This window comes from Vulpes lagopus, chromosome 12, assembly GCF_018345385.1.
Source record: "Vulpes lagopus strain Blue_001 chromosome 12, ASM1834538v1, whole genome shotgun sequence".
Classification (NCBI taxonomy): domain Eukaryota; kingdom Metazoa; phylum Chordata; class Mammalia; order Carnivora; family Canidae; genus Vulpes; species Vulpes lagopus.
In genome coordinates, this window is record NC_054835.1 from 69,554,953 (window position 1) to 69,566,428 (window position 11,476).

The window sequence follows — 11,476 nt, forward strand, 5'->3', positions numbered from 1 at the left end:
GTAGTATTTCCAGACAGGCTAAAAGCAGGAAATCCTTGCAATCTTCTGAGAAAGCCTGATCTCCCAAGACTGCCAGATCAAAAGGAGCCAGAAATTCTCGAAGATCTGAGCCTTGTCTCTTTCAAATTCTGCAGAGGAAGGAGGAGGGCACAGAATTCTATCTTGGACTGTGCTCATCCTGGGCAAAAATAATTCTCAAATATTGTGCAATCCAGGAATGACATACGTTATCTTGATGTAGTCTCCATTTTCTCACTGCACTGACCATATTGCACTATTGAAATGTAAATGGAGATATGCAAAGTGTGTTTCCTAAAGCTAATGAAATTCCCAGTCTATAAGAGATGCTTCTGGAGAAAAAGTCTAAGCCATCTTCACCTGCCTCAAATCCTCTGGGATGCGAAAATATATATAAATGCATAAATAAGATGTCTAAACAGCTCATTTTCACTGAAAAGAAAAATATTTAATATATCCAAGCAAAGTACTACATATATACAACACTAACATTCCCCAAAATTATATGACAGATTTATAACTATCATCAGTTAGGTCGGTTTCCACAGGAAAATTAAGCCAGTATAGGATTTTTAAAACACAAAAGAAGACATAATTTATATTATAAATACTAAATACGTGTAACACTGTGTTTTATTCTACGTGGACATGTGTTTTATCCTACATGATGTCGATCCCAAATTGCAAACTCTAGGAAGATGTGGCTTCTTATCCAAGATCTCGGACCACACAGGCAAAGAAACACTGGCCTTGAAAGGCCCTTTGAGGTAATATCTTCATTTATGCAAGAGGATGAAATTGTCTTTCACAAAGTATAAGTGGGAGAAGAGAAGTTCTTATGTACAAAAAAAGTTCCAGAGCCCTTAGCTGTTTCCCTGTGCATTCTTGGGAAAACCTCCTCCCCCGTCATAGATAACCTATCTCTCCACAGAAACCCCTCCATAACGCACCCCTGAATCTCCCCTTTCAAGGACTTCAGGTTCTTTTTCTCAAACATCAGAAGGCTTTTTATAAATCCCTACAGCCAATTGTGAACACAGATTTCCCTGAGAAACAAAGATCAGAACCACACTAACTGGTGGCAAAAGAGATGTAATACGGGCCCAAGTTCCAGAACAAATCAATGAGTCTTGTTCTCAGAGGAAGCCTTGAGAGAGAAGAATTTTGTGTATTCCTGTTGGCAAACAGCCTTTGGAGCGAGCCTTTTGTTGTACTCCAGTGTACTCTATTCTTCCCTGCGCCTATTGTGTTTTATAACTGGTAAATCAGCTTGGGAAATGAATTCCATGAAACTACTTACCTTGAACGTAGACATAAATGACTGAGGCCATGTCAGTGTCCCGATAGAAGCACTTGTAGGCTCCAGTATCATTTCCCATCACTTTTGGAATCGTGAGCATCTTACAAAAGAAGCTGTCACTGCACTCAGTCACCTCCACTCTTTTCTCAGAGCCACTCTGATTGTTGGGCCAGAGCCAGTCCAAGTCCCTCTGTCCCCTGAAAAATTAATTCCAGGGAAGTAATCATGTGAAATGCCACACTATGGGGCTGTTTCCAAGAAAACAGAAGGTTTGTTTCTCAAACTTATATAAACCCAACAGACAGATTCGCAGCTTTCTACCAACAATGACAGGCTGGATGGACAGATGACAAAAAGCCATAAACTCAGCTTCGGACATTACGTATAAGGATTCCTGAGTCTTCTATTAATCAACTCACTCACTCAACAAATATTTTTTAAGCAGGTACTATGTGCCAAATGTTGTTAAAGTCTGGGGATACAGCAGTGGACAAATCAGACAAGAGTCAATGCCTTTATGGAACTTTAGTCTAGTTAGAGAAAGCAGGCAATGAAACAGCAAGGGAAGCTCAACAAAGCTAAATTATTTTTTTAAGTAAGTAAAAATATGTGGTGTAAGTAAAATGTAGGGTGGTGATAAGTACTAGAGAGGAGATATAGAATATACAGAGAGTAAAGAGTTCTGGAAGGAGGGGGCTTGATGAAGCCATATGAATATAGGGAGGAATGGTGTTCCAGGCAGAGGGAACAGAAAATGTAAAGGCCTTGGGGCAGGAGTATCTGGAGTACCAGGGGAATGGCAAGGAAGTCGGAGTAGTCCATTAAGAGTGAGCAAGTGGGACAGTAAGAAGTGAAGTTCAGAAGGAAGAGAGCACAACTGTCTAAGAGCCTCACAGGACCTTATACAGGCTGCATTCAGAGATTACTTTCTTTGCAGCATTTCCCTGCAAAGCCCTGAGAAAGATAGTCACATTAGAAAGAACATAGATTCTTCATGGATTCTTCTTTCAAAGAATCTGAAATTTCCATGAAGTTGCAGCTACACTAATGAAGTTACTTTCACACACTTCATGGCTTTTTCAGGACATAAGAAATTCTTTTGAATGAGTTTTAAAAGGGAATATGGGATCTTTGGGGATTTTAAATGGCCTCTGTTATTGAGGGTGGGTAAGAGGAAAACCCACTAAGAAATGTGTCTTCAAACAGCAAAGCTGGAGAAATAGCACTGTTACTATGTTTTCTCCCAAGGGCTGGGCATTGTTGACCTACCCTTGATAAGGGGACAAGGGCATCCTTCACACTCTGCAGTCTAAAATAGATCTGTGTCGTGTTGAACACTGGTGTTCATCAAGCATAAGCAATGGCAGTAACCCACTGCCCAAGGTTCTCTGTGGACCCCTAGCTCCCTTCTCCGAGGGCAATGTCACCTCCACTCATGTCTCCACATCTCTGCCCAAGACACACTAAGAGGTTCCTGAGAAGCCTCTGGGTCCACTATATTAAACCCCAAGGTCTCCTACCTTTCATTTTGGGGTAGGGGCTCTGACACAAGATTTAAATGCTTCTTCCTTTCAAAGAAGCCTGCTTCCCCTGTTAGCAAATATCAATAGCATGGCTTCTTGCTAGCAAATGAGAAGAGAGGCTTTCCAGAACATCAAGGCAAAGCATGGAGTCCATTACCTTGTGCAGGACATGCACTCAGTACTATTAATGGCTGAAATTTAAATTGCTATTACAGTCATAATTTTATCATAAAATAAAATTCTTGGCAAGGGCTATACAAATGTCCAAGAGCTATTCTGAATATGATAAATATGGCCCCAAACTCCTTCAACTCCATCCCTTAAAGGCAAGAGAGTAAGTTCTCAATTTCACTTATGTATTCAATATTTATTGAGTATCTACTATCTACTATGTGCCAGGTGCTATACTGTATGCGTGCGTGCATGCGTGTGTGTGTGTGTGTGTGTGTGTGTGTCTGTATTAGCAGAGAGTAGCAGGAAAAAAATTCCAGCAAAATCAAATGAAATTTTTAGGAGAAGAGCTTTCTCATTTTTTTCATTATTAAATCATGTATTGGAATCCTCACTAGTTACCATTACAACCACTCTATGATAATTCTGCTTACAGAAATTATTTTTCCCTCAATAAGCAATGAGTTACTTAACCCAGGAAATCTGAATCTAAAATGCATCCTTACCTGCAAGTAATCTGGAGAGTTGTATTAGCCATAATTGTAAGTATGTCTTTTTGTATGCTGAGTCTGGGTGGATGAAGGGAAACACTAGGCAAACCTAGAAACAAATTAAATAAATGAATGTAGTTGCCACTGAGTCAGACCCAATAGGAAACACCTTCCATAAACAATGCACACTCTATACTTTAAAAGGCCTCTTCAGCAATTCATTGTGTAAAACTGTGAATTTACTTTTCACCATTCCCAGTAAAAGTTCACAAACTGTGTCATAACAGGAAGAATGGGCAGATGGTCATAAACCAACACAAAAGTTCTGCAATTCATGGAGCTAGGGTGGAGTTCCTGTTTTCCTGCATTGCCAACTTCAAGGTCTTACAAAAGGATATAGGACATTGAAACCAAATGAACCTTCATCTGATGATCTCACTCCCTTGGGAAAGGACCCACTGACATTTCTTATAAAGCATAGGATGCACACATTTGACTAAATTGCTGATTAATGAGTACTCCTAAGAGAAACTTCTATACAGTTCATCTATGAACCCTGAAAGGGGGGGGGACAATGCCCATGACATTGTCTCATTTTTCCTTTATCAATTCTCTAGTGCACTTCCCCTGGTAACTGAACTGCCAAAGTTGGAAGACTGTAGATTAAAACTAGGTGAGAGGAATTGAAGAAGAGAAAGAAATTGCCGGTGTCCCTATAATACACCTATTAATACACTTTTCCTTAGAAAATGGAACTAAAAAAGCGTAATGCTAATGGATTACAATTGGGGAATCTCAACTTATTAATCAAAGTTCTGAGCTCTCCCTGATACCAAGCTTACAACACAAGAAAGCTGTCTTTACCTAAAAATAACGCAGGACAGATTCCTCACCACAAGTCACACCACAGCAAGAAAACAAAGTTCTCTGTGAACTAAATGCAAAGAGCTAGCAAGTAATGAAAAACTATCAGGGAAATAAAAACTGTCCACCATGCTAGGGCCTTAACTAATATCCAGATCTCCAAATTATCACTTTAAAAAGTGATGGATGCTGGGTAAGCACCCAAGCTTAAAATGATCCTTGACTCACGTCAACTAAGAGCAAATGACTCTCTATCCAAAGAAAATGAGAACACTAATTAAAACACATACATGCACCCCTGAGTTTACTGCAGCATTGTTTACATCAGCCAAGATATGGAAGTAACCCAAGTGTCCATCAATAGATGAGTGGATAATGAAGATGTAGATGTCATGGGATATTACTCAGCCATAAAAAAGAACGAAATCTTGCCATTTGCAATCATGCGGATAGAGCTACAGAGTATTATTCTAAATAAAGTCAGTCAGAGAAAGACAAATAAGATTTCACTCATATGTGGAATTTAAGAAACAAAACAAATGAACAAACAAAACAAAAAGACAAATAAAAAATAGACTCTTAAAAATAGAAAACGAGCTGATGGATACCAGAGGGGAGGTAAGTTGGGAGATGGGTGATACAGGTGATGGGGATTAAAGAGTATGTTTATCATGATGAGCACTGAGTAATGTACAGAACTGTTGAATCCCTATATTGTAGACCTGAAACTAATAGAACACTGTATGTTAATTATACTAGAATTTTAAAAATAATTTAAAAAATTTTTTAAAGAACCACTGACTTCTGAGGCCTAAGCTACCCTGATCTTGTTGGGTAAATAAGACAGTATTTGCAAATATGAAAAAGTATGAGGAGAGAGAGTGAGCAAATATCCAGTGCAAATACCTAACACTATATCTGTGGATCCCAAAGTGAATGGCCACAGACAAAACAAACAGCTGATCACATATATTTCTACACACTCACCCAGATGTACAAAGTAGGTTGTTGACACAACTGCAGATTTGTTGATCAATATCATAGTTTTAAAAAAAAACACTAGAAATTAAGTTGCATCAGTAAATCTCAGAAACTCATTGGTATTGGTACTGACTCGTGTTTGGGCCAATAATTCTTAAGCTTTAGGATGTGTAAGACATCCCTCGCCCTCCAAATCTGCATTTTAACAAGCACTTAACATGATTTGATCACACATGGTCTATAGGATACTCTTGGACAGCTGTTGATCTGGCTTATCATGTTCAGTTAATTAGCATAGCACTTTTCAATAGGAAGGAAAAAACTGTCCTCAAAGTAGACAAACAATAAAGCAAAGTGTTTAAAGCAATAGAAAAGCCTTCCAACAATGGAGTCTCACTTTGTTTAAGAAAAGGAAAATAAAAACAACTTATTCGGATGAGTTCAAGTATCAAACTTGGCTGGGAAACACTAGGTTGAGAAACATGTTGAAAGCAGTAACTTAATACAATTTGTACAATGATCCAAATGAGAAAGAACTGATTATTTGGGCACATTTATGTGAGAAAAAAAATGTAGCAAAAGCACAGCTATTGTTTAAATAAGCTATGTTTGTCCTACCAGCAAAATAAGAGGTTCTTGAAGATCTCTCATAAATTATTGTCACAGATTATCTCACACTCTGGTCATACTTTCTTATGTTAAAAAAATTAATTAAAGATATGTTCCCCATTCATAGGAAGCTAAGACAATACCATACTATCCTAGAGACATGTATACAACAAAAATCTTTTCAACAAGCCTCTATCAATAAAGATAACTCCAAATTCGTATCTGTAGACCAACCAACATTCGATTTTGTTTTGCTCCACTAAGCTTCATTCATTTCCATGGGCAAGTTTAAGTCCTACTCTTCAGAAAATTCTAAAGAAATAACTACAAGAAGTACATATGCTGCTACTCTATAAAAAGCCCTTCTATGTTCAAATCCTCTAACCCAAATTAATTAATTTGTGCGCTATTACCCTCCCAGCTCAAAGACAGGAAGGAAAAACAACAGTGCCTCTGTCTCTAGAATTTGATGGCACCAATTATAGCCCAATCCAATTAAGCAAGTCACACACTCCAAAAGGGCAACCTCATCGTTATATTCAGGGCAACCCGATTGCAGTTACTGCTGCTGCGCTATGAAACACCCCAGGCTTAGAAGCAACTCACTTCTTTGTGGGATACTGAGCAACCACATGTTCCAGACCATAAAGGGGGAGAGCGAGGTCTTGTCAGGGACAAATGAGTGTCCATGGTGGAGCTGGCCCCGATGAACCAAGTCATTATTAAGAAAATTCAATAGCTATAGATAGATGATCTTGTTACTGTATACGAATGCCTTTTCTTTTCTTTTCTTTTCTTTTTTTTAAGACATGCGATTCTTTTATTCCAGTGTAAGGAATTTTTCCCCAAATTATCTGACTTTTTTTTTCCTCCCTCCACCCTCTCCCCTGTCTCACCCTCCAAAGAGTGGAAATCTGGAAATCGGCAAACTCTGGCCACAGAAAAGAGATACGAGAAGGGCGCGTGGGGGAGCGGGGAGGGGAGGGTGTTGAGCAGAGCGAAGAGGGACAGACAGACCTTCATTGCATCAAGAGCATGTGTGTTCCTCATCCTGAAGGAGACTGAAATTTTAGGTGGCAAGGAAAGAACCGAGGGGCGCTAGCTCTAGCTACCGAGTCCCGCAGAGTCAAGTTTTCAGAACTTGAACTTCTGACCGTGCGCTTATCCCAAGGACCCGAGCTTTGAAAGATGTCGTTGTTTTACATAGAAGGTGACTGTTACTTGGAGACATTTGGGGAAGCTGTCACCCCCCCCCCCCCCAGGCTGAGAGCCCAATTTCACCTTCTCCCTGCAAGGAGAGCAGCATCCAGCATCCAGGGGAAAAGAAAAAAAAAGAAAGTTTCCCTCCCGAGCTGCACCCCCTACACGGTGGGTGGGTTTGTGGGCTGCAGCCAGGACGGAAAGGCACCCCGGGGTCCCCCTGGACTCAGCGGAGCGGGGCGCGCGGCCCTCCCCGCCCGCCCCCCGCCGGGCACCCCCTCTGCCAGCCGCGGGCGCCCGCCCTCCCGAGAGCTCCGCAGGCCCGGGTCGGAGGCCACCTTCTGCAAGGAACCGGGGCTCGGAGACCACCAACTCTTTGGAAGCCCTTGGGCCAGTCAAAGAGCGTCAGCCTCCAGGTTGGCAAATGAAAAAAAAAAAAACGACCGAGTTGTCAAGTCGCTGCGCTTCGCTCCGGCTCTCCGGCTCTCGGCATCCCCGGTCCGTCCGCCCGCGCCCGACCTCTCCGCCGTCCTTTGGGGCGTGGGCTCCTTACCCCCGGAGGCAGCCCCGGTCTCCACGCAGAGCCACAGGGCGATGGCCAGCAGCGCCTTGCTCTCCATCCCGCACCTCGCGCGCGGCGCAGCGCCCCGGACCCCGGCGCCGGCTCTTCCTCCCCCGCCCGCCCCGAGAAGAAGGCGCGGAGGCGGGACGCGCGCCGCAGCGCAGGACCGAGCGGCGCGGGGGGCAGGGCGGGGGCGCCCGGGCTCCGGCCACGGCGCGCAGGGGCGTCTGCGGGGGCGGCGGGCAGAGGAAATCCGCGCGGCGCGACGGCGCTGGGCTTCCCGGAGCGCGCAAGGGATGCCCCGCGCGGGCCGAGGGGACAGCACCGTGCACCGGCCGCTCCCGGGGTCCCGGGGCTCACTGCGCGCTGGGAGCCGGGGCCGAGACTCTAGAGCCTGGGGGCGGGGCCCGGAGGGGCGGAGCCCGGCGGGGGCGTGGCCTTGGTGGGCGTGGCCCTGTGTGGGCGTGGCCTAGAGGGCGTGGTTCCAGCGGCCGGCGGCCCCGCCCCCCAGCCCCGCACCCACCCGGGCCCGGGGCCCGCTACGTCTCGCCTGGGCCGGCGCCTGGCCCCGGGTCCCCCGAGCGCCGCAACCCCCCTTCGGGTAGCGATGCGGCGTGGCCGGGGCAGGGCTTCGGCGACCCTCCAGGCTTCAGGAGGTTGGGGCCCTCGGAGATGGGGGGGGTGCTGCGGAAGGTGGGGATCCCCCGGCGAGCGCCGGCGGGGGGCTCTGAGCCTTGCGGGGGGCTCGGGGATGTGCGACCGTCCCCGGCGCCCGCGGCGTCCCTCCAGTGGCTGCGGACGGACAGACGGGGGCCAGCAGCAGGTTGCACAGAGCCCGGGCGCAGGCAGGATCGCAAACCCGCAGCGACTGCAGCCAGGTCGAGTGTTTTGCTTGGCCAGCAAAATTGTAGCTTAAAAATCTGAACCTGAATGCCTTTAGTCAGGATCTGCACCCGCTCAGTTCTCCAGAGTTCTCCCTGTTTCCTCTCATACCTGGCAGCTTCAGATGTTTAAGGTTTGCAGCCTAGCCGCCCCCCCCCCCCCCGCAAAGGCGCTTAAACTGGTGCCCCTTACCTGCTTTTTACCAAAAACCGACATCAGGGCTCCAGGGAGCTGCAGGTACCCAGGGCTCTAGCGTCCCCGCAGCGTGAGAGTCGCCCCTCCCCGAGGAGGCTGTCGCCTTGAGACTAGGACTTCTGTCCACCGTGTTAGCTGACAACGAGCCCCTAGTCCTCCTGGGCTTGCAACCAGGCCCCTCTGCAGAACAGAGCTCCCAGCCAAGATAGCCTTAGGCCCGTGAGAAGGAGGCCGGCTTCCCTGGAGAAGCAATGAAGCGAGTGCTCCCAGACCTGGGCACCCAGAACACCCCGTCCCAAACCTCACAGCTACCCCTGCGCTTGTAGACTCCTTAGGATGGAGCTGTTTGGAGAACTCAGATGCCTTTAGAGGCTTTTTTTCCTTCTTTTCTCTCCATTTCTCCCCACACCTAGAGAGTGACATGACACATCCCCTAACTTCGTTAAATAGGGATCTTGCAGATCTCTGTCTTTTTTTTTTTTTTTTTTTTTTATGATAGTCACACAGAGAGAGAGAGAGAGAGGCAGAGACACAGGCAGAGGGAGAAGCAGGCTCCATGCACCGGGAGCCCGACGTGGGATTCGATCCCGGGTCTCCAGGATCGCGCCCTGGGCCGAAGGCAGGCGCCAAACCGCTGTGCCACCCAGGGATCCCCAGATCTCTCTGTCTTAAAGGATCGTCCTTCAGAGAGATGGAGAGATAGAATTATTTCTGCATGTAGGCCAAACCCCCCTTCCTGAAATACCCAACATAAAGTGTTGCTTTTCTTCTTCCATGATTAAAATGTTGGCTGTATTTACTCTTCTACTTTGCCAGGTGGACAACTGAAACAATTTAACTTTGAAATATAATAAATGTATATGCTTAAAACTTTTTTATAATATGAGAAAGTCTTGAATTTTAAAAAGCCCTTCTGCAGGGGCACCTGGGTGGCTCAGTAGGTGAGGCGTCTGCCTTTGGCTCAGGTCATGATCCTGGGGTCCCAGGATAGAGCCCTGTGTCCCTGAGGAGCCTGCTTCTCCCTCCCCCTCTGCCACTCCCCTTGCTTGTGCACACGCCCACTCACTCTGTCAAATAAATAAGAAAAATTTTTGTTGTTTTTATAAAAGCCCTTCTTCAGCAAGGGCAAGCATTTTCATCTTTCCTTTTTCTTTTTTCCAAGCAAACTTTATGCATGTATAGAGTATCACCAAGGGTGGCCCTGGTATAAATACTGTGTTGGTTTTTTTTTTTTTTCACTTTAAGGTATAACTCGAAGATCATTCTACACCAACCCGTAAGACCCCATCTTATTCTTTTTAATAGTGGGATGATGTTCTACTTGTAGAGATATACTAATATTTAATCTAGGAGATTACTAGTCAGAGGCATGAGTATCCTTAGAGAAACTCCTCTCTTCCTCCTCGTAAACTTAGCAAATAAAACAGGAGGGGCTCTGGCAAAGCTGCACGTGGAATGGGGGTAGGGATGGAACCTGGTTTGGAAAAGGCCATTTTTCTCCATTTCCATCACCAAACAATTCTTTTCTCTCAGGCTTATTTACAATTCATGACACTTCCTCTTCCAGGTCTCACTTAGGAAGATAGTGTCTCCTCTGAATGCAAACCAGAACCTGCAGGCCCATGGTAATAGCCCCCTTTAGAAGTCTTGGAGGAAATGATGCGTCTTTGATGGCCACAAGACCAGAATTTGGCAAGGTCTCAATGAAATCAGTCTACCACATTCCCTCCCACGCAGCACTTAGAAGTGCCTTATGTTCATGAAAAATGACAAAGTCTGTTTTTTAAAAAATGTCTGGTCTACGGGCAACACCCTCCCATTATCTGGCACCATTGGAGTGATTTTGTGAGTTAATCCTGCAGTACAGGTACAACCACGACCTATCCAAGTGCCCAAGTGTGTTCAGTGCTCTAGAGATGGGATTCACACACATATGAGGGGAAGCAGCAGAGAGTGTCGCTAAGTACAGAGACTCTAGGGCCACACTAACTGGGCTTAACCCCAAGATCTACTCCTTATGATCCATGAGATCTTGACCCACTTACTGGCTGCATACCTATGAAACACGAAAGATGATTGTAGTACCTTCTTCACACGGTTTTTCTGCAAGAATTAAATGAGTTACTGCATGTAAGGCCCTTAGAATAGGACCCCACAGCTGGTGAGCACAGGCACCCAGCACACAGTAAGCATCTAATACATTGGGAAGCATTCTGTGGACCTTAGTCCTGCTACAGTGCGTGGCCTCCTTTGTGCTACAGAAATCCACACTGCAAATGAGGCTCATCCGTTTGAAAGCGGTTTGGGGCCACCTACTGTGTGCTAAGCACTGCAATAGAAACCAGAGTTACAATGGTGAAAATAAAGGCAAGATGAGCATAAATGAACGGTCATCACACAGCTCCAACCAGGGCAAATTTAACTCAGAGTGCTCTGTATTCCAGCTACTTCTTTGGGTTCTGCGCACACAGAATATACATTGTTCCTATCACCAAAGGACACCACATAAATTATACTCCGTGATGCCAAATTTGGTTCCACCACCACAAGCATTTTGGCCTTTGTATGTTAAAAAGTAAATATGAAGACTGGCAAAAATTTAATAATTGTGGAAGTTGGGTGCTGAGTATATATGTGGGTTCGTTTTACTATTCTCTTTACTTTTACATGTTTAAAATTT

At 45.3% G+C, this 11,476-nt stretch overlaps 1 protein-coding gene across 1 annotated transcript in view; it reads right to left on the reverse strand.

The window, feature by feature from the left end:
• KDR (kinase insert domain receptor) overlaps positions 1-8,090 on the reverse strand; it is a 43,804-nt gene extending 35,714 nt beyond the window's left edge. Inside the window, exons 1-3 of the mRNA XM_041725322.1 lie at positions 7,711-8,090; positions 3,519-3,612; positions 1,319-1,515 (exon numbers count right to left, since the gene is read on the reverse strand). Coding sequence (XP_041581256.1) covers positions 1,319-1,515; positions 3,519-3,612; positions 7,711-7,777 — 358 coding nt within the window. The 5' untranslated portion in view covers positions 7,778-8,090. The remainder of the gene's footprint in view (positions 1-1,318; positions 1,516-3,518; positions 3,613-7,710) is intronic.
• Positions 8,091-11,476: the final 3,386 nt, after the last annotated feature.